Genomic DNA, 23,361 nt, shown 5'->3' with positions numbered 1-23,361 from the left:
AAGTGCCATTAACTCAAACAGAAACATCTTTATGGATGATAAGACTTTATAGTGAGCATGGGATACTTTTAACCAAAATTTTAAACATACTAAAAAACCTGTCCGTATTCTTACTTTTAACAAGGTGCACTAAATAATCTTATGATTAAAACTTATAATCTAATAGCAGAGAATGGGCATGATGCGTTCTACAGTGGACTGCTCGCTGAGAACCTTGTGAGGAACATCCAAGCTGCAGCTTTTTTATTCACAAATATGTCTATTCCATTATTTGGTATCAATAACTCATTATCTGGACAACACACTAAATTAAGTCAAAAGCACAGCTGGAAATGGTAGTCTAACTTAAAATCTGATTGGTTGGCTGAAATATTGATTCAGTAATACATTCTGCTATGATAAATCACAATAAGAATCACATTTTTTATTATTTGTCAGATAGACTTGACTGCCCATATTAGTGTGTTAAAGATGCTAAGTTGGGTAGTCTCAAAGCTTCTGTTGTGGCTGAGGTGTTTCGGTTCATTGATTTCCAACTATTTTATATGCCACTAATTCCTGCAGTGCTGCCAATAGTCCACGCAGACAGAGGTGTTGAAGGATGGAACACAATTGGTTATTAATGACTAAATCAATAACTCAGTGGGTTTGATCTTATTAAGTTGCTTAGCATCATGCGTCATATGGGCGTCTGTGTCATGTGTGTTGCAGAGGGGATTAGACTCTGGAGGACTTGAGAGATTACAAGCCCTTGTTGGATGAATCCCCCCTCACTGCCACTGTGTGTGAATACACAATGGTGACACCAAATGTGGGCAAGAAACACTGGTTCGCACTCAAACAAGATCACAGGTGACTTGTGAATGCATACAAAGCTTTCCATGCTGGATTTTAAATTATTGTCACACATATGCTAATTATGTTTTGTTATATGTCAGTTTTACTATTATAAATGTTTATATTTTGTGCTCATTTCAGCCATAGTCTGGAGCCCTGAGTTGAACAAAATCCTCTTATTTAATATTTCTAATACTTTATCCTGTGTTAGTAATTAAAGGTAATGTGTTTCTTTTTTTTTTTTTTACATTAAATTCTATAATTAATGTTTTTATAAAGATTATATTTGTTTTTGTGGCACTATTAAAACATAGGTATATGGCTTATACATCTCACAATGTAAACTATTTTTTATTTTAAAATAAAACAATATAGAAATCTTGCATAGTACTCAAGTTTGCATTATCAAAAATATTTATATTAATGAATAAATATTTATATGTATATACTGTACATTAATATAAATTAAACGTTACATTAATGATTTTTATCTTATTATTAGAATTATTATTTTTTTACTGGTCAATCAACCTTCCTCTGGAGGTTACCATATTGGACTAGCATGAAAATAACTTTGGTCCAAGTTGGTCTTTTTAGCAGCGAGAGGAAGCATCTAGGAATACTGATTACAGGATGACCGCTAGTCAATCTTTAAAGTTCTTAACTGTTTCCTCATGTGAATGATGTCAGGGGCAGGATGAGACTTCAGAAAGTCCTAACTTTTCTTGGCTATGAGCTATTAAAAATCCCTTCACCCTTCGCTCCCTCGCGCCTGTCCTCCTGTCTCTCACACCAACACTAACGTGGGCTGTTTGCCACTAATTGGCACAAACCAAGCATGGAAAAATCCATGCAGTCAGCATGTTCCGACCCTTTCCTTGGGGTTCCACCAGTAGGGGATACTCTGAAGCAGCCTGTCATCTGAGATTCATCAGCTTTGCTTTCTTGCGGCGAGCTGGACGCTCTCCACGGCTCTGTGTCGTGGTCTTTTTCAGACACCCACTCTGTAGCTTTACTGATGAGATACTTAGTCATTAAATTGCAGCCAGACAGGGCACGGCTGTCGATAAACACTGTTAGCACTGTTTTTTTTTCTTCACAATATAGCTTAATTTATTCTGTATGAAACATCATCCATGGCGAATCACTCATAATTGTTCAATTATTTCAAATAGACAGGTCTGGCATGAATGGTCGAGACAATTTAGATAGTTTTAGGAAGACTTAAACTGGGTCAGTTGTCCAACATTAAAATAATTGTTGACCTAAAAATGAAAATGATGTTGCCATTTACTCACTCTCATGTCATTTCCTGACTCACTTTCTTCTATGGAACACATACTCATTGAAATCACAATGGATAACCACATATTGATTACCCAGCTTAAAAAAGTTTATAGAACCTTTAGGGGCCATTGGATGTACTTTTACAAGTTGCTTGCACTGAAATGTGTGTCGGCAGTGTGTGTACACAACCATCCAATAATGATAAAAATCCAGCCAGTGTTTTTTTTTTTTTTAAATCTCGTTAAATCATTTCCTCTTTCTCAAACCGAGCTCATCTCAGATGCCTGTCTGTGTAATGTCACAGAGACAGGCCCCTCCTATGATTGTTTGATTGACAGTGGTGTTTCAGCACAGATTGGACTGGCATCAGTTCACCAATGTTTCACAAGCAAGTGCAATGTTTTCACTGGAGCAAGTGTAGACAAGAATGTCTCCTAAGCAATCAAGGTGTTCTTTGTTGGATGTAATAACGAACATAGCAGAGTGTGAAATGAAAGTTTTATAATGAATCTTTACAAATTGCCATTCTTAATAATGTCCTAATTAGTAAGTTTCATGATGAATGCGGCTAAAGTAAACAGTCCCTCAGAAAGCAGCTATAGGAAGAGAGGGGCGGAGTCAGCAGAGCTAATTTGCATTTAAAGGAAAATGCTACAAAATGGCTTGAATTTAAAAAAGCTGTTTTGGACTGGATAAAAAGCGTGTTGTTTTACACTACAATTGAGAAATTTTAACCAAACTATGTTACAGACTTTTCATTAAGACCCTAAAGGATCATATTAGCTTGTGTTGAAAATGGGCACCGGATGACCCCTTATTGTATCATATTGCAAACATTATGGGAACGTTACTTTTGAATGTTCTCTGAACATTCTGAAACAAATAATAAAATATTAAAAAGACTAAAGGCACGTTCCACTTTTCAGAAAGAGGAGTGTCTTAGGAGATCTAGAATCGCCAGTGTAAGTTGTGATTATAGCGGTATTTCATTAGAAAAAAAAATTAAAGTCTGTAATATTTACTCATTCTCATGCCTTTGCAAACCATATTACTTACTTTTTATCATGATTAAGTTTTTAATAAGTTTAGTTTTAGTTGACAACTCCATTTTGGACTGGATTGATATTATGCGGTCAAAGTTATAATTGAAATGTCCTTCAAAATATCTTCTTTTGTGTTCTGTAAAAGTCATACAGGTTAGAAACGACATGACGTGAGGGTGAGAAACAGCCTCATATATATCCTTTATATATGTGTCCCTGTCTGGGAAAACCCAGCTAAAGACATTTTGTTTGGTGATTAACTTTTTCTATATAAAATCATCCTTCATAAGGTAAAAAAAAAAACATGTGAAAATGTAACACTGATATCTTCAATATTACTAACTAAGACCAAGTCAAAGATTGAAATCATAGTGAAATTAATACTTGATATCAAACTTTGATGCTTGTTATCTCATAATTAGATTTTGAGACTGGATTTCACAGAGGGTCACACATCTCTAAATCACAACCATCGTGCATTATCTTATGTAAAAATGCTCCCATGTATCTTCAGCAGCTGTTCACATTGACAGAGGCATATGTTAGCCAGCTGTGATCAAAGCCATTACTGAAACCGGCGTGCTGCATCTCACACTAATCACAGAGCATGAAAATAGTGCGCTATTGAACAGCTCATTGTGCGTTCGCCCTTTTGATCAGCGGTTCTTTCAAGCTGTAGATTATTGTGCCGCCAGCAGGGCCGCAATAATGACCTTCTTGCGCCCTCCTCTTTCTCGCTGGCAGTTCATCCAGAACATTACCTCAAAGGACTACGCTGACATGATACTCCAGAAGATCACAGATAATACGACTCAGCAAGAGAACTACTACCAACCCGCAACAATAATGATAAAAAAAAACACAATATTAGTTATAGTGAAAATTGGTGTATGTGTTAAGAAAATGTCACCTTTACCTAACCTTTATTACTGCGACTTTGTTGTTGACAAGAGGTCATATCAAATGTTCAAAACTTAAAATACTTAAAATACAGTAGTTATATTAAACATCAAATCAATGTTTTAAATGTAAATAAGCAAATATTTCATTATAAATATAAAATATAATAATAATAATTATTATCATCATTCAAATCAATTCAAAAGATCATAATTTGTATTCAAAATGAAAAATAAGTAGTTATTTCTCAGATGAACCGCAATATATATATATTCTTTTACAAATAGTAAGCAAATTACTACTTTTAAATGATTACAAATTTAATATTCAAATATTGCTTAAATATTAAATAATAATATTAAAAAGTATTCAATTTAATCAGTATATTAAATGCATATATATATATTATTAAGTCTTATAAAAAGCGGATATAGTAATTATTATAACAATAATAAAGTGGAATTATAATTTTAAATAAATAAATTAATAATTTTATTTTAATTTCTCTTTCTCTGCTATTTCAAGTGAGTTCAAAAGATCAGAATTGTATTAAAAGTGGAAAATGCATATTTCTGAGATGAATGGCACTCATATATTACACAATCACATTATGCTGTTTCATAAGCATTATATGTATACTATACAGTGTGCATTACACTTATTTCATACACAGCCAAGAACTTCAGTGTGTCTTTCAAGATTTTACTTTAAACGTTTGGCAACTCTATTGCTTCTCATCTTTACTCAGACAAAAGGCCCATGACTTCTGTCCTGCCATCCTGCTAGCCTTTAGAGGAGCAAAGGTCACCACAGCAGTGGCCAAGGTGCATCTCAGGTGATCTTAAATGTACTGTTCTTTGACTATGACCTCAAGAAAGTGATAGCAGACCTGAGAATTCACAGTCAGCTCAGTCCAAACGACACACAAGCAGAGCCTGACTTTGACAAGGTGGCTAAATCTATATTATAGATTATTTTTTTTTTGTTTTTGAGTGTAACCACTTATCTACGGTCACATTTTGCTCTAAAATTCAATTATGGTGACCAGTTTCTTTTAAATATTGGTGTGAAACATCACCCGGATATTTTCTTGATATTTTCTTTGGTTATTCTGAATACACATGTGGTTTCGGCTAAGCACAACCCACTCACTATCAACCCACAGGCCATTTCGGAGGGTCTTGCTGCGAAGAACCATGTAATAGAGGTGTTGAAGTCCATGGGTGCAGTGGTTCGGGCCACGGTGCGGTACAGTGCTGGCCTCAGCGCTGAGTCAGACCCCTGTAAGGGTGAATGTGCAGCTGGGTGCTGACATCAGACTCAGCGATCCGAGTCTCCGGTCCAGCTGGAGGCAATGAAGATGATACTTTCAAGACCCTGAGGACACTTTCCCCTCATGCTGCTCTGAAACAACCAAGTGCCTCCATCAGAGATCCTAGCAATGTTGATCTCAGCACACTCCATATTCAGTGAAAGAAGAATAAAACACATTCAGATACACTCCAAGTGGAAACACAACATCATATTTCGGCTGTTTCATCCAATGACATCAGTTAATCAAAATCTTTACATATCATGTTACAGCTAGGTGGTATTTATTCTTGCAAATAACCATGTTGTGATGGCTATTATGAACTTTCTAGAATTAATACTGTCCGTACTGAGATTTACATCCTGGCAAGATCATTTTTTTTCAAGACTTAGCAGGAGCATCTCAGGGGAGGAAGTTTTAATCAAGCTTCTTATAAGAGCTGAAGTGTGAACAAGAGTTGATATGCTCGTTTTAATGTCCCACGGGTATGTGCACTGGCCTAACATCAAGCAGCATCATTAATACTGAAGTTGTAGGGGACAGAGAAAAATCACATAAACAGGCATTAATTAGACTTGTACTAAACTGAAGTGATAGAATGTATGTTCAGCTTATTAGATTAAAGTTAGAGTCGACCCAAAATAACAGTTCTGCCATTCCGAACCTCTATGGATTCATTCTTCTGTGGAACACAAAAGAAGATATTTTGAAGAATGTTAGGAGGTAACAGAACAGTTTCAGGTCCCCTTAGCTTCTATAGTAATTTTTCCCCCATACAACTGAAGTCAGTAGGACCTGAAACAATTTGCTCTCCAACATTATTCAAGGAATTATTCAAGTCAAAAAAATATACTATGTATAAAACAATGTAGTTATTTAGCTAACAATTAGTGCATAATTATTATTTGTTATTACCGAAACTGAACTAGCAAAATTAATTATTAAAATTACTGATAAACCCCCTTATATATAATTATATTATATAATTTTATATATATATATATATATATATATATATATATATATATATATATATATATATATATATATATATATATATATATATATATAATTAAAAGTAATGTGTTCCAAACCAAAAACATGTAAGAATGAAATAAAATAAAATATTTGTGATTTAATTTAATTTGTAAAAAAAAAAAAAAATAATAATAATAATAATAATATATATATATATATATATATATATATATATATATATATATATATATATATATATATATATATATATATATATATATATACACACACACATACACACACACACACATATTGTGGATTCAAAAAAATACATGTTGAAAAAAATAACTTACAAAAATTATACATTATACAAATAAAAATATGCTACAAAGGTTCAGAATACTGTGTGTGCCCGTTAAGTATTTTGGAAGCGGTATACCTGCAGATGCTAATTCTTATGCTAACCAGTACGTGATGCTATTAGCATCCAGACACTAATAATACCTTGGTCAAACCGATAAAAACACATAAATTGGTAAGCTTTATCTTTACATATATCAAATGCTAAAATGTCTCAATTTTTGTGGCCTGTGTGTCCCATTTATTTCAATAACTCACAGTTTTGATGCCAGACACGGGATGTTTCAGCCTCTGTGCTCCAGAAAGGAAAGCTGATTTGCACTTTAAACAGAAGTTCAAAGCTTATCATTATTATAGCGGCTTAAAGCTGTTATTAAAGGTCATGTTGTGAAGTCTGTTTAGATCATGTTTTCATAGAGCAAACTCTGCACAAGTACACAGACATGTTTTGAGTCCATGCTTCTTCATTTGCCAATACTTTAGTTTTGTCTTGTGCTTTTTGGGGGTGTCTCTTTCCGTCAGGTGGCTTTGAGAGCTGTTGGGTTCGTGCTGCTAGGAAAAGGTCAGGCTCTTTCACTGTTCCTAGCCCTCCCTAGGGGCTGACAATAAAGCCCTGTCACATGGCACCACCATTTAGCCCAGAGTACAGCCCAGACTTTTAGTCTAATTTTTGAGGTGGAACAGCTTGAGACTTCACAGCCCCAGACTGTAGGTTCAGACACTGGTCTGCTAATGATTTCATGGCAGTTGAGGACAGCTTGTGTCCACCACATTCACATCCAGTCAACAAATTGCAAGGTTATGGCAAATAATATTGAGTAAATGTTAATCACCTCAGCCTAAATGTAACCAAAAAAGATCCATTGTCTATTATTGATATCAACAGATGTAATTATGAATGATGCTCACAGTTCACAGCGAAGTCACTTTCAAACCAAGTAGCTTTCTTCAACCTGTTATGAAATCAATGTCAAGAAATGTTTTAACCCTATATTGTGCCAATTCGAATTACGCTAGCCTCACCTTAACTTTATCAAACTAGTTGTGATGTCACCTGAGTACATTAACATACAGCGACCCAAGAGCTGAACTAGTTTTGGGGAAACTTGGGCAATAAATTATTGCACTTACGTCACATTTTTATATATTACTATTTTTAAATTAGTTTTGTGTACTTTCAAAGACCTTAGTAAGATTAAACACTGTATTGAATTTAGCATCAATTAAAACATGGCTGTGTTGGGTATACAGGCTTTTCAATAGCAGTCACTGTATAAAAATCCTAAATCATGTATTTATTTATTCAATAAAGATGTCTCTTCAGCTGTAATACAAGCACTTTTCTAAAATTCCTCACAGACTCTTTTTCTGACTGGGCTACTATTGCTAGACTGGCTGGAATAATTTCAAGAAAATATGAAATTCAAGTTTGCATCTTTTTAGCTGAAAGGGTGTGTGTATATGCTGGGGTAGCTGAATTTGTTGACCGCGAGTGTACTAAAATCATCGACTCGCTGTAAATACATGTTGTAGACGCCCCCAAAGCGGCAACGTCATCCATAGAGCGTTTTAAGCGGGAGTTTTTCGCGGCAGTGTGGACACGTACCGTTATTTCACAGAGGATGGAAAACGCTGAAGAAAAACTATGTTTGTGACTGTTTTGAGCAAGAAACAACAAAAATGAGGTAAGAATTATGATTCGTGATTAACTCGAGTATCGAGAACAAGAGGAACGAATTCTTCCCTCAATGTGCCTCCTGCTTCATAGTGGGAGTTTCATGAATGAGGATCATTTGCATGCTTTAATAATGCATATCTCTTCCCTCCCAGGGAAAGCCGTTTGCATTCAGCTCACTAAGAACACACATACAACTGAATTTAATCAAATTACGCTTTGTGGACTATAACTTCTCCCATCTTCATGATTTATGCACGGTCACATTTGAGTTTGTGCCTGGACAGCAAGAGCTAGGGGGTAAAGCTGAAACATCAACCATTTTCTTTGAGAATAAAAGTAAAATAAAAGACTCATTTCAAAGACATTAGAAATTATTTATTGTGACGTAGCCTATGAAATGAAAAATACACTTCTGTAGTCCTCTGGTGCATAATGGGATATGGTGAATATGCTAAATCAACAGCAACGTCAACAGCTACAGTAAACTATATAAAATAGTTGAAAAGTAGAACATATTTCTGATTTAAGTTCAACCAATGTATGCTATTAAAAAACATTGTTTATAAAAATAAAATTATGGAAAATATAAAAAGTGCATACGAAACAAATAAAAAAGTAAAAGTAAAACAATAACTGCTAAAGTAATTTCATGATTGCAGTGTCTCATTTAGTTTGTTGACATTCACATTTCGATTTTTTTAATAAAACAACATTTACAGTAACAACTTTAAAAATGGAATAGATTCAGTAATATACTTGTGCATAAAAAACACTGACCTCAAGTTACTCGCTCTTATAGGAAACAGTGCTGGATGATGTTAAGTGCTTCTTTGTACAAAACCTGAAAATGTGTTTGCTGACAGTTTTTGCACATGGATTTGGCTACAAAAAAAGCTAATTAACAACTCCATGATTACTGGCCAGAAAAAAATACAGTCCATAATTTTTAAAAAAGGTCACACACACACACACACACACACACACACCCACCCACACACACACACACACGCACGCACGCACGCACACACACACAAACACAAAACAAAATAACAACAGTCACCCCACCCCCCACTAAACAAAAATATGATAAGCAAAAAGGTTATAGAAAAATATCATGCTAATATTCTGGCAAACATAAAAAGTGCTGTTGGGATGATGTATTTTTATGGGCTACAAAACAAGGTTTAAAACACATTTTAGAATTTCCAGTTCTATTGTCTTGAAGTCTGTGTTGTTGTTTCTCTCTCTCTCTCTCAATATATATATATATATATATATATATATATATATATATATATATATATTTTTTTTTTTTTTTTTTTTTTTTTTTTCTATGAGGATACGAAATTCACTTAAAGGGCACCTGTGATTTTTTTTTTTAACTTGAACTTGTCTTGAAAAAGGCAGTGACTAACAAGTGGTTAAATGAGACTACAGATGTTATCGGGAATATTAAACGTCATCACACCAATCAAACAAGAAAATACATGTGCTCACTCTGTTGTGTTTCTAATCGCGCTCTTGCAAACTATATTCCAACTCAACCTTTTTTTATTTTATTTTTTAAAATAGAAATGTATGATCTACCTTCATTAGATAGTTGATTCTTTCCTGAATAAATCCCTGTGTTTTTGGGATGCAACCCTTGTGACAACTTCCTCAGTGTGACAACTAGCCCCGGTCTCCCTGACACAAAAAGCATATTTATTTGTACTCAAATCTTACAGTAACTCTTGTTTTTAAGAGTCCAAAAAATGGAAATTGACGGCTAAATGCACATAATTGTGCAAATCATCCTGTGTTTGACTTTATGGTGTCTACAGGTGTTGCTGAAAGCGAGTGCTGACCCTTTGTTTCCCCCCTCACTTCCTCCTGGTCCTGATGAATCACCACACCAATCTCTAACAGCTGACAGCACAAACAGACGCAGGGTCAGTATGCCGCCGACTCGCCGAGCTTCCTGACGTCAGATACGGCACTGATGCACTGGCCTTCTTTCGAGATACCGTTGACCACATTTAAAAATGGGTAAATGTTTTTTTCCATCACATTGTGTCCAATTGCTTTCATTGCCTCGATAGCTGACTGAGAAGAATAAAAGAACCAAATGTTACTACTTACAAGTCAATATGATTAACTGTTTTATAAAATGATGATTAAGAACCAGTGACGGGGGGCATTTCAAGAGAAAGTAAGAGCAATTACAATCAGTTCAGCCAAACTAACAACATGCAATTATGGGACTGTGATTCATGGTGACATCATCATGTTAGAGAGGGTCTACATTCCAAAGGACTTACTTCGATGTATCCATCCTCAAAAAGGACATCGTTGCTGGAGCTCACAAATACTATTTTTTCACTGATAGATTTTTTAAGGTTCATCCCAAACCACAAGTGGTTCATAATAGACTGAAATAGGAAAAGAAACAGGAAAAGAAAGAAGATTTGTTATTTTCAGCTGGATATCTCTGTTTTGCATCTGTGGCATGTTGACGAATACCATAGACAATCGTTTTTAATGCATAGTTTAGTGCACATATGAAATGTGTTTATACACAATATGTGTTTATATTGTGTTTATTGGAAAATTCCTGAAATTGCTTTAAAAATATATTTTTTATGGTCAATATTGACACTTTTTCAGGGTGAAACTCGATACTCAAGGAGAAGAGGTAGAGCAAGTTATTATATTTCGATAAAAGATTACAAAAACCTTTTATAGACAGTAACTACATGGATATGCTATAAAAAGTGAAAATGCACATTATGTTGGAAATTAAAATTCAATCAAAATAATAGTTGAAATAGATGATTAAAATAGATGATGAAAATGCTTTGATAAAAATGTAAATAAAATAATTAAACTGAATTAGGTTATTTTCAACAGGATATTTCTGTACTGTTCTGTGGGATGATGTTGACGACCACAGGCAATCATTTTTGTGCACATATGAAATATTTCATATGTGACTATCAGACTATCAGAAAATGTATAGCTCAAGTAAAAAAAAAATTACTGGAAGATACTGTATATGCAATCACCTAAACAAAAATATGATTTTAAAGTCAATACTGACTGGATTCTGAGTATTTTAGTGGAGAACCGTACCGTTTTAGACTTATAAAAACGTTGGGAAATAAAATAATTTCAGCAGTTATTACAATAACTAAATTAGTTGTAGATGAATACTGTGAGTAAATGCAGTAGATGTATTTTTGTGAGCTGTGTAGTTCACAAACATAGGCAGAACATTGACATAACTAATAACTTGTTTAATTTCAAGTTGAGTTCGTCTCACCAGGGCCATAGCTGTGGTGATGTAACTTCCTCCTGATCCACCAATCACCAGAGTCTTCTCCTGGGACTGCAGGATGGTAGGAGCCATGGAGGAGGGAGGCTGCTCCTCTGGAGAGAAAAAAAAAACAGACAATAAGGTGACAAGAAGTTTCAAAACATGCAAAATCTAAAAATATATATTTGGAGAAGGATCTTCACTTGGTGTGACAGAATCTGCTCGGCCGCAGAAGTCAGCTAGCTCGTTGTTGAGGATGATACCAGTTTTAGGAGAGTAAACAGTTGACCCAAACCTGAAGACAGAAGATATAAAATTATACGTTTTTATAAATCTCAACAGAATTCATACACACACACACATACAGTACGTATATTAAAATACTATCCCTTTTCAATTTTGAAACACAATTTCTACTAGGATTCTAGGATTTGTAAACTGCTGAGCATATGTTTGTAAATGTGTCTCACATGTGGTTGATGGTGCTGGTGACTGACACGGCACTGCCATCTGCTGCCATCACTGAAACATGCGTGGTGCCAACACTGTCCACTGACGGCGTGAAGTTGTAGTAAGAGGCGTTGTGTGTGGAGCCGTCAGTGATCAAAGCCTTGATGTACTTAATGAACTTCTCATCTGTGATGTACGTCATCTGAGTTCACGGAGCATGAGAAAAACAGGATTAAATCTAGTATAAAATCTTCCCAGACAAATGTATTCAATTTAGTCTGGTCATCATTTGCCAGGCGTGGAATTATTTAGATCGTTGCTAAATTAAATCTAATATTTTCATATGCATGCTGCGTTAACAAATATTGCTTGAATTTGTGTGGCCTTTATGAGAAATAACATCCGGCCTTCAATAGTATTTACTCAAACCCTACAATTGATGTCTAGTGATATTATGCTGACTTCTGCCAAAAATAGCAAATATAACAAAACGAAGCACATGAGAAACTCTGCTGTTGTGTTAATGTTTTTAAAGGAATGTTCCAGACGGAAAATCATGTCATTTTGATTTAACATCAGCCCAAGTACCACAATATGTTAAATGAAGTTGTATGCATACATTTGTAGAGTCAAACTTGGGGTCTTTGAGGTTGTGCTTTTGTCCATTGGCAAACTTAACCGCCTCAAGGAACCGATGCAAAGTCAGGGTTTTCTGGTCTCCTTGGTTGGAGGCTGGAGAAAGCCCGAACCCTGGGAAAAACAAAGGGAGGTTTAATATTTATTAGTAAGAACTGAGTCAGTATAGCTGCATAGTTGTTTTTATCTTTTGTGATCTGCTCTTACCATGCATTAGTTTGAGGATAAAGCTGAGGATCGCTCCCCCTGCCGGTGGAGGAGGGAAGTGCATCTTGTATTCCCCTAGTTGGACTGACCACGCGTCACTGACTCTGACCTGAAAAGTTCTCAGATCTTCTAACGATAACATTCCATCTGGAAAAACCAAAGGTGAACTGTGTAAACAAGAACACCTGCCAAACCACGGTGTATTTCAGAAGTACTACATCTGTTCTGATTACAGCGACAGCCATGTGTATACAAACAGTACTTCTATGTTGTACATCCTGGATTAAGTCCTCGGCGATTTTTCCAGTGTAAAAGGCATCGGCTCCTTCTGTGGCGATAGTTTCCATGGTTTCTGCCAGCTGAGGGAACTTGAGGGTGTCCCTTAGTTGACGAGCTGTCTTGTCCGTGTAAAACAGTTCACTAAAAGTAAAAAAAAAAATTATAAAACCATGACAGAAAGTGACTCAAGTAACATGCAGCCAGGTGAAACAAAATGTGATGAAACTTGCCAAGAACATGTTTGGCTCATATTTCACCCTAAAATAATAATAGTGAAAAAATACATCAATAAATGAAATTAAAATATTTAAATACAAAAAATGTTTTGATTGAAACACTGACATATGTTTATATAATATTTATTATTTATCTAATTTATATATGTTTAAATAATAACGTTTTTGAAATAAGCCTCTAATGCTCACCAGAGCTGCATTACTTTGAGCAGAAATACAGTAAAATTGTAAACACATTTCGTGAGTCACATTGTCATTTAGCAAATTGTGATTTACACAAATGGTATTTAATAGACATCTAGAGACCGTCTCAATGCTACTTTGATTCATGCAGCAGAAAGATTCTTATTACACAACAATAAAAGAGGTCTTATTTCCTGAGGTTTGCCTGCGGCGAAGTCATAACCTACTTCTTTGACACTGATTGTCAGGAATGCGCGTCAAAGTTCATCATACTTGTGCCCTTAAATAAACTAATGCATTGAGATGACAGTCATAACAAACAGAGTGTGTATGTGTTTGTTTGGAGGAGATACATTACCTGAGTTCAGTGCCTTCAATCAGCATTTTGATTAATTTTTCCTGCAAGAAATAAGCGAGGTAGGGTGGCATGGGGAAGCCCTCTCGTGCCAGCTTGATAGAGGGCGCGAATAGTTTGGCCCAGGGCAGCTTTCCATACAACTGATGAGCCCTTTCGTAGCCACGGAGTTCTCCTGGTACACCTATCCAGTGACTTCCTGTGAGGCGCATGGACAGATAAAGCATAAAACAGTCAATCATTTTGGAAAATTCTGATTTGCATCACAGGAATAAAATAAATACCAATTTTTTTTATTGTAATAACATTTCACTATAATACTGTTTTTACTGATTTTATTTTGTTAAATAAATGCATTAACAAATGCTATTGTTACATTTTTTGGAAAATATAAATTTAAACTTGATTTTGTATTTTTCTGAAGCTCTAAATTAAGTTTGCCTGTGCAAAATTAGCACTGTTTGTCAGGGTGTTGCTAGTCGGTTATGGGCCAATGTTTAATATTATGGTTAGGCATCTATCTAAATCACTATTAAGTCTGAACAATAAGGAAAATCAAATTGAGTCATACTGGTCTGAAATAAAATTAAGAAAAGCCCTTTAAAGAAAAACTTAAATTTTGTTGTCAGTTATTGCATTACGAAGAAAAACACAGTGAGTTTCGTCCTTTTCCAAATTACATAAATAATAGCTTATTTATCTATTTTGATTAGTAAGAAAAAAGTTCCAATTTTGTGCATGGACAGCATGTGAACATTTAGAAAACTACAAAAAAAATTGTCAACAGCAGAATTTAGCTCTGGCATTCTGGGTAAAAATGTTTGGCAATAGTGACTATCATCAGTCAAAATGACATTTTAACTGTCCAGGAAGTAGATTAAGAATTAGAAACAAGCTAAACAAGTCCACTTAGGCACATAATTCCCCTTAAGACAGAATTCCCCATTTCTACACACAATGTTCCATTGTATTTTCTATACTGTATTTCCAAATGACATGTTTAATCCAGAAATATGTGTCATTGTTTACACATGCAACTTATTATTTTCATTCTTCCGTGAAACTGAAAAGCAGAATTTCCAAGCTGGTTTTTCATACCAGAAAAGTGAATGGTGATTTATAAAGTTAAACTGCAATGGAAGAAAGAAAATAATCTGGGGTTTGTGATGTAACGTTTGGATGCACTTTTGGGTGATTTTTACTTCCTGTCTAAATGAGAGGCTAATGAAGGATAATTGAACCTGCTTTCCTGTGAAAAAAACTTTACCTGGAGCTAATGGAGTGGTTTTCGGACACTTATTCAGCAGATCCGCTTGGACATCTTTTGGGACGGTTTCTCTTGAGCTGATGATTTTCACTTTGCCTTGAAAAACAGGACTTTTATAAGGATTTGATTTTCCAAAACAGTGTTATTATCTACCCTCTTTATTTATGTCATGTATATTTTTCTTAGTCTCTTTAAAGAACACTGTTTAAACAATAAACTAACAGGTAAGTCTAGCTTTCCGCAAAAATCTCTAGAACTCATATAGCTGTGCTGGATTACCCTTGAAAAGTTATAATTCAAAGTCAAAATAAAGTGAATGACGTGTTCTGAACTGCTCATGTAATGGGGAGAATAGAGATGTTAGTTCGAAATGAGACTTTGCATCACCTCAATCACAAGACAACACAAAAAACAATAATATTCAAATTTCCATTTACTTGTATAGTGTTTTTTAATGCAACTACAATGCATAAACATACCTGTTTTGTCCATAATGGTAAAGATGGCCCCTCCACCCAAGCCCATGCTCTGTGGGTTGACCAAACTAGTGCAGAGCAGAGCTGCGATGGCTGCGTCCACCGCTGAGCCCCCCTCAAGCAACATGTCCCTGTGAACAGAAGACACCCGCTAAGACACCCGAAGATCTACACACGCTAATGCGATCATTGATAGCAGTGTTCAGAGGAGAGGTGACTAGACACAGGTTATAAAGGAGGATATGGTTTGGATTCACTGTCTGAGCATTAAAATAGCTAAAAGGGAGAAACAGCAGGTTCCCCCACTGTGGAAAGTGATGTGGGTCTGGAGGTCTATGGCGGCCGAAGAATGGAGCCTGGTGGTGAAACACTGCAAATGCAGGGGGAATTATGTGGACGTCTAAGCCTATTATTGGTACAGGGGCAAGATGGAACATAAGTTTGGTATGAATGAATCTGGTACGTGTGTTTTCTACCAAAATCTCACCAGATCTTAATGCTGAAACATTGTCCAACTATCTTAAGGCTGAATGCACTTGAACTGTATATGCAGGTTATAGAAATGCCCTGGCCTGCCCTGCCAGTCAGTGACAGCATAGGGGAGAGGGACTGATGCACAATAGTTAATAATTTAATCAGATTTTTGATTGAGTTAATCATCAACAGTTGTTCAGTAAACTAAGGCAAAGGGGCATATTTAATAGTATGTTTAGAATTTTGACATATTGATGGTACACTAATCGAAGTATGCATATAAAGTGTAGTAATTTTGCGTAAAGATTAATTTAGAATAAGTAAGTGGAGTGCTGCAAGGAGGTCTACTTTCACCAGCCCTTTATAATGTCTATTTGAATAAATTGTGAGACTGTTTTTGTTGTTATTGACTGTAAGACTGGATGTATGCTTGGTAATACCATAGTCAATCACTATAGGAATGCTCATGATATTTCAACAGCTGCTAAATATCTGCTCTGATTATGGGATTAGATATGACGTGCAATATAGTACTAAAAAGAGTGGTGCCATGATATGCAGAACCCAAAAAAACAGAGATTTTAATTTCCCAGATTCCTATTTATCAGCGCAAGTATTAAATATATGTATGGAAATGAAATATTTGGGCATTATAATTAACAATGAAATGAGTGATGATGATGACGAAGAAGATATGTATTAGGCAGCATCGTATGTTATATGCTCAAGCAAATATATAGGTGAGAAAACTTTATATGTGTTCTGATAAGGTAAAGCTAAACCTTTTAGAGCATATCATATATATTTTTACACTGCTCCCTTGTGGGCTGAGTTTAAAAAAAAGAGACTATGTAAGTTTCAGGTCTCAATGATTGTATGAGGATCCTGCTAAAGGTGGATCAGTGCACGTGCTCTATTCTGTAAGGCAATAGTACAATATTTTCTGGCTTAATTTAAAAATTTGATGTACAGTATATGGTATCGTTAAGCACATTAATTTTTAAGAGTGTATTCTGTGTTTTTGCTGATGGACCTTGAGTCTGGAAATAAAGTTGAATGAATTAATGAATGAAGTGTTGTTGGTTTTTTAACAACATTATACACAGGGTTTTGGGGGTGTGTGACAAATTCACGAACACATTTGCTGTGAATAAATCACTGTTTCTTTGTGTTTGCGTCAATATGAAAAATGAGGATCTTGAGGCAAGTCTGAGCCAGAGGAGAAAGTGATACTTCTCAATGACCTTGAGGAGTTCCAGCCTTCACACACACACAGACACACACACACACACATGCACAATTGCACTGAATCCTAAAAATTTTAGCTTTTTCCAAGATCAGTGTTTCAGTTATCAGTAATATCTTGTATTTTAAGCACTATAGGGGTTTGTGTGTCTCTACACGCAGCAAATATTTTGGGATAAAAGGGTAATACATCACAAAGGATGATCTCAATCATGTTACAGGATGTCCTGAACTGATAAAAGGAAATGTGAGATATTTCAAAGGCAGTGATGCAACAAATCAAACGGGTGAAACATAAGAATACTTCTTTTAGAATACCACAGGCTTTATATCAGTGTGAAGTGACACAACAATGGCCATCAATCAAATAATGATGTATACTCATATTCATGATAATAAATGATCCTTTAAACCATATTATCAGATTGTGAAGGTATGTGCATTTTTGAAGTCAACAAAGCTGTTAAGAAGACATCAATTCAGGGTTGTTAAATTTGAAAATTGAGATTAAAGATCAGATCAGTGTTACAGTGCTAAAGTGGTAATGTTATACAGCAGCAACAAAACAACAAAAGAGGTAAGAAAGGAAATTCCCATATAAAAGAAATAACAAATTTCCCTTTAATACCTAAGTCATCTGCCCTAGAGAGAAAAGAGAACATACGGAAAGCAAACGTCACTCCTACAAATGCCAGTTATGGTCTGCACAAGAGGAGTCTTGTTGTTCCAGAACCTCCCTGTTCCTCACTGGTCCAATAAGCTGCAATTGTACAGCATGTACCCAAGAGCTTTTAAACTTTGCTTTAAGAAACTCCAGATTGTTGTTGGTAATGATGGAACTTGCGACCATAATTGGCAAACGATGCTTTTGGGAAACGCACCTCTGATTTACTGTCACTATCACAACTTTCAACAAGAAGACTAACCTCTTCCACAAGTAAAAAAATAAATAAAACACTTTTTTTGGTCACACTTTATTTTAGGGTCCAATTCTCACTATTAACTAACCATTAACTATGACTTTTGCCTCAATTAACTCCTTATGTGCTGGTTATTAATAGTTTATAAGGTAGTTGTTAAGTTTAGGGTATTGGGTAGGATTATGGATGTCATGCATTATATGTACTTTATAAGCACTAATAAACAGCCAATATGTTAATAATAGACATGCTAATTAGCAACTAGTTATTAGTGTGAATTGGACCCTATACTAAAGTGTTACCGGATAAAGTGTAGACCATGGCAAGCTTTGCACTTGCTTTGCCAGTTTATAAGATGCTTTCTTTAGATGTTTTATTGTACTATTTTTATCTACTTTCATTCGCAGTTACTACATTTAACAATTTCAGGTCAAAAATTTATCTGAACTTCTAGTATTGTCAATGTGACTTACAATAAAGGACCATAAGCAATTTGTCAGAGGGTAACACTTTAGTATAGGGTCCAATTCACACTAATAACTAGTTGCTAATTAGCATGTCTATTATTAACATATTGGCTGTTTATTAGTGCTTATAAAGTACATATAATGCATGACATCCATAATCCTACCCAATACCCTAAACTTAACAACTACCTTATAAACTATTAATAACCAGCACATAAGGAGTTAATTGAGGCAAAAGTCATAGTTAATGGTTAGTTAATAGTGAGAATTGGACCCTAAAATAAAGTGTGACCCTTTATCCCTGTAGGGGTTGAATACAGATTAACAGCTTTAATTAAACTCCGTCAAGGACTGTGCATGCCAGCATTAAAATCATGCCAGACATGAAAAAAGCTCTTTTAGAATCAACCTCTTTTGGATATTGATGTGACAGGCAGTGTTTGTGCCTAACTAGGGTGTCTGTGGAAACGGAATTCCCTTTACTTCTTTCACATTCAGATGTTATTTATTTGAAAATAAATTGTCAAATGAGTTCCAAGCATCTCATGAAATTAATCCAAAAGAGGACAATGCGTCCTCTATCCAGGATAGACTTAACTTCTCTCTGTATCCTTTAAGAGCAGGTTAAATTGTGATCACAGATGCAACACCAAAGCCAAGTTCTTGGAATGCGGTCAAAAAAGTGAACAAGGAAATGCTCTGTATGTTTGGCACAAACTGCAGGAAACATGGACGTGGGACAAAAAAATGTGCCATTCTAAGAGCATGACTTCTCCACAGGGCTCTGTGAAGCTGGTTGATCCAGTTTTGACTGGCAGGAGGTCTTGGCTGTCATAGTGCAATGGCTCTTGTTAGTTTAATCAGTGCTCAGAACAAAAGATCTTACATATGGTACAGCATCACTCAGACAGGTTTAAATGGTTGCAGAAAACATTTAACACAGAATGTCAGTGATCAAATGTCAACAACCACTATATATTGTTGTCTGGACAGGCTCATTTTACAGTCTCCTTTTTGGTAATTGTCATGTCATAATTATATCACGTCATAATTCTAGTTATTCTAAATCTATAATTCTAAATCTATAAGATCTATCAGTACAAGTGTATCCAAAACTCAAGTGCATCACCATCTGTGCAACGCTGCATTATCTAATCTCTTAAACTGATTGTCTATCTACGTTGTTATGTTATTTATTGTTAATCACTGTTTGAAATACTTATAACATTAGGTCTTTATATTACACTATTTTATTGACAGGCAGTTTTACTCTCTTAACTTGTAATACAGCTGTGTTGCACAGAACTAAAAGTCAGTGTTACTTCAATATAATATTTCCCATGCATGTGGTTCAGATATTAATTAGCATAACGCGTATGTCTTACCTGCCGATGTTGGAGCACCTGGCAGAGTCCGCGGAAACAGCGCCGTGCGTGAACGCGCATTTCGGTTTGGTAGTTAAAATGATGCAAAGGCAGATAATTACAACAAGGCACACTAAAGCGAGTATGCAGAAGCAGCAGCGTCTCGACTGAGATTTAGCCATGCTGTGAGCAGCGCGCGTTCAGCAGGTAGAATGAGACGCGCGCGCTGCTCACTGACTTTGAGTGAAGGGGGCGGAGAAGAGTCGCGCGACTCAGTAACTTTAGGTCGGGTTTACACAAAACCGAAAAGGTTACGGTAGTTCATAAACTTACTTGAGAGAGTACAGTAACTGCACAGTGAAGTGTGAAAGAAGAACACAAAATGCCATTCGAAAGGGTCCATGAAACAAGTAAAGAGAGACGAGAGTTAGGCTACTGTGACTTTTATGAAGCCCCTTATTATAAAACTGCGGCTATGGTTTTAAAAAGTTAAAAAAAAAATTACACTTACTATGTTTCATTATTCAGGTGGGAAAAAACACAGTTAATATTTTTGTGGTCGTCAGTGGAATTCGCGAATATGCGGTGACGCACGTGCAATATATTTATCTTGTTTAGGCCTACAACTTCCTGAGCGATTATCAATTTAGAATTTAGTCAGAACTATGTATTTCACTAAATAAATACCACAGTACATAAATACATGTCAAGCTTTAGAAGAAACTCGAGTACGGGACACTGTCGTTGACATCTAAAATATGATTTGTGCTGAGTTCTGTCTTATTATTATTATTATTATTTTCTTTTTTGTTGTTTTCAACTCTCGAATTAAGTCAGTACCAACTAAATATAATAATGAATTAAAAATGACGTTTGTATTTGCACCTCGCTGGGTAATGTTTATTTGTTTACCTACTGTTTTAATCGTTCAGGATATATTCAGCCTTAACAATTAAAATATTCATAACTGTACACTGTCCATCGTAACTGACATATTTATGCATATAATTTGAACATTTTACATTTGCGAAATGCACACTTGAACATATCTGTACATTCATTAAACAATTACATGGTTTATTTATAGGCTACTTCTGTACAGTGCATTATTTAATTTTCTGTTTATCCTTAAAGTTATATTCAACCTCTCTTCATTTCTGTAATAGATTTGCACTATTTCCGTACTTTCCTCTGCAATGGAAACTCCTGCCCTCAAGTCAATTTCCTTGTGTAACATACTTGGTAATAAATCTCTTTCTGAATTCAGATTTATCAGTTTTTATTCCATTAGAGATTGTTAACAAATAATGTTAAGAATAACATAAATTTGCTATCAAACTTTAGAAATAGTAAGTTAATAGCCTATTAGAAACTTTCTATCTTTAATGTCTCAGTTATGGAAGTGTGATTCGTTAGAAAGTTTCCTGTAATCTTTGATTCATCTCCCTTAGAATTTCATCTCAACGGTTTCTCATTCTGCACTCATATTTGGCAAGAAGAGTCTGTGAACTTACTTCAGTCAACTCACCACAATCTACTTATCTATCTTGAAAGATGACAACCATAACATTAAAAGTTGTTAGGTGAGTTTGATTAGAAAAACAAATACTGGCAAGAGTTTGTCACAAGTCCGCAAGGACCTTTGAGTCCTTTCTTTTTTAACCTGGAGAAATAAACAGCAGTTGATAGAGAAGACACACTGAATTGAATGAATTCAGAAAGATTTTTAACTATTTCCTGTATTTTTTTTGTCTACACAGATGCTTTCCTGCTACTTCCTTGGAAAGTCTTTAAGTCATAAGCATAATGTAAAAGTGAAGAAATATGTTTTTACTTCCATTTATCGAGAAAACATTAATAGCATGAGTTTTTACATTGTGTGAACCTCTTTCACCCCATACAGAGGAATGCAAGTTGTGTCCCAAAGCAAAATATTTCAAACAGTTCCTTCTGAAGGAACAAAATAAGCTCTTCTTTGTACTTGATCAGATAAGTCAATATATGTTTATATAAAAACATGTCTTGTGTGTGTGTTTTGTGTTTGATATTGCTGCCAAGTCTACACTACAGGGACTGATAAAGTATGATTGAATCCTTTTGATATATTATCATTAAAATATAGATACAATGAAAACAAGATTTGACTGAATATCTTTTAAATCACAGATTTCAGTATTAGCAAAAATAAAGTTTGTTTGCATAATATTGTGTTCAATAAAGAACTCAAAATATTCTTAAAGGAATAGTTCACCCACAAATGTTTCTATTTCTTTTATTTATGGAAAAAAGATTCATATTTTAGCTGGAAGCAAATATTTGAAGTAAAAAATGCCTTAATGTTGGATTTGTTTCTTACAAACGAGCAGATTTTCACTTCACAAATTGGATTGGAGTGGTGTGGATTACTTGTGGATTATTGTGATGTTTTTTATCAGATGTTTAGACTCTCATTCTGACGGCACCCATTCACTGCAGAGTCCAATGGTAAGCAAGTGATTCAATGCTAAATTTCTCCAAATCTGATAATGAAACAGAGTCATCTACATCTTGGATGGCCTTTTGGTGAGTAGGTTTTAAGCACATTTTCATTTTGGGGTGAACTATTCCTTTAGAAATAAAAAGATAACCTGTTTTGAAAGGTATTTTTCTAATTATGTAGCAAAGCAATCAATGTTCTGGTGCTTTAAAGAACCTTACTAAAGTACTCAAGAACCCTATAATTCAAAAATGTAGTTAAATGAAGTTTAATGAAGTTAAAGGTATCTTGAGTTGGTTCTCTGGAGATGCAAAAGATCAACATTTTCAAATGTGTGTATCGTTTTCTAGGTTCTTTAATGCACCACTGCATATCTTTTTCTAAAGAACACAAGAATAAAGTCTGTAAAGCCATTTTTGGTTCTAACTGGACACTTTTTATAAATAAATGTAAACTTAACTTATTACTTATTTGTAATGTGTTTGTTGGACAAATCATAATGTGTAATGCTAGTGTGTTGTTATATAAAGGATGAGTTTTTGTTTATTCCTTGAACTGAAAGCAATTATTTAGATTCTTGCCACAGTTGCCACATCTGTTTATTCCCATGAAAAGACACAGTCATCTATGAGAAAC

General features: G+C 35.0%; 1 protein-coding gene across 1 annotated transcript; it reads right to left on the bottom strand.

The window, feature by feature from the left end:
• Window positions 1–9,775: 9,775 nt before the first annotated feature.
• ggt5b (gamma-glutamyltransferase 5b) lies at window positions 9,776–20,506 on the bottom strand. Its single transcript, XM_026220177.1, has 12 exons — window positions 20,271–20,506; window positions 15,783–15,910; window positions 15,304–15,399; window positions 14,040–14,235; window positions 13,246–13,403; window positions 12,984–13,130; window positions 12,760–12,890; window positions 12,161–12,342; window positions 11,894–11,985; window positions 11,697–11,803; window positions 10,696–10,806; window positions 9,776–10,480 (listed from the first exon to the last, which is right to left on the bottom strand). The coding sequence occupies exons 1-12, from the start codon at window positions 20,429–20,431 to the stop codon at window positions 10,328–10,330; spliced, it is 1,662 nt and encodes a 553-aa protein (XP_026075962.1). The 5' UTR covers window positions 20,432–20,506; the 3' UTR covers window positions 9,776–10,327.
• Window positions 20,507–23,361: the final 2,855 nt, after the last annotated feature.

Source organism: Carassius auratus, chromosome 35 (genome assembly GCF_003368295.1).
Source record: "Carassius auratus strain Wakin chromosome 35, ASM336829v1, whole genome shotgun sequence".
NCBI classification, from domain to species: Eukaryota; Metazoa; Chordata; class Actinopteri; order Cypriniformes; family Cyprinidae; genus Carassius; species Carassius auratus.
The sequence above is the reverse complement of the archived record's forward strand: the minus strand, read 5'-3'. Positions and strand labels throughout refer to the sequence as shown.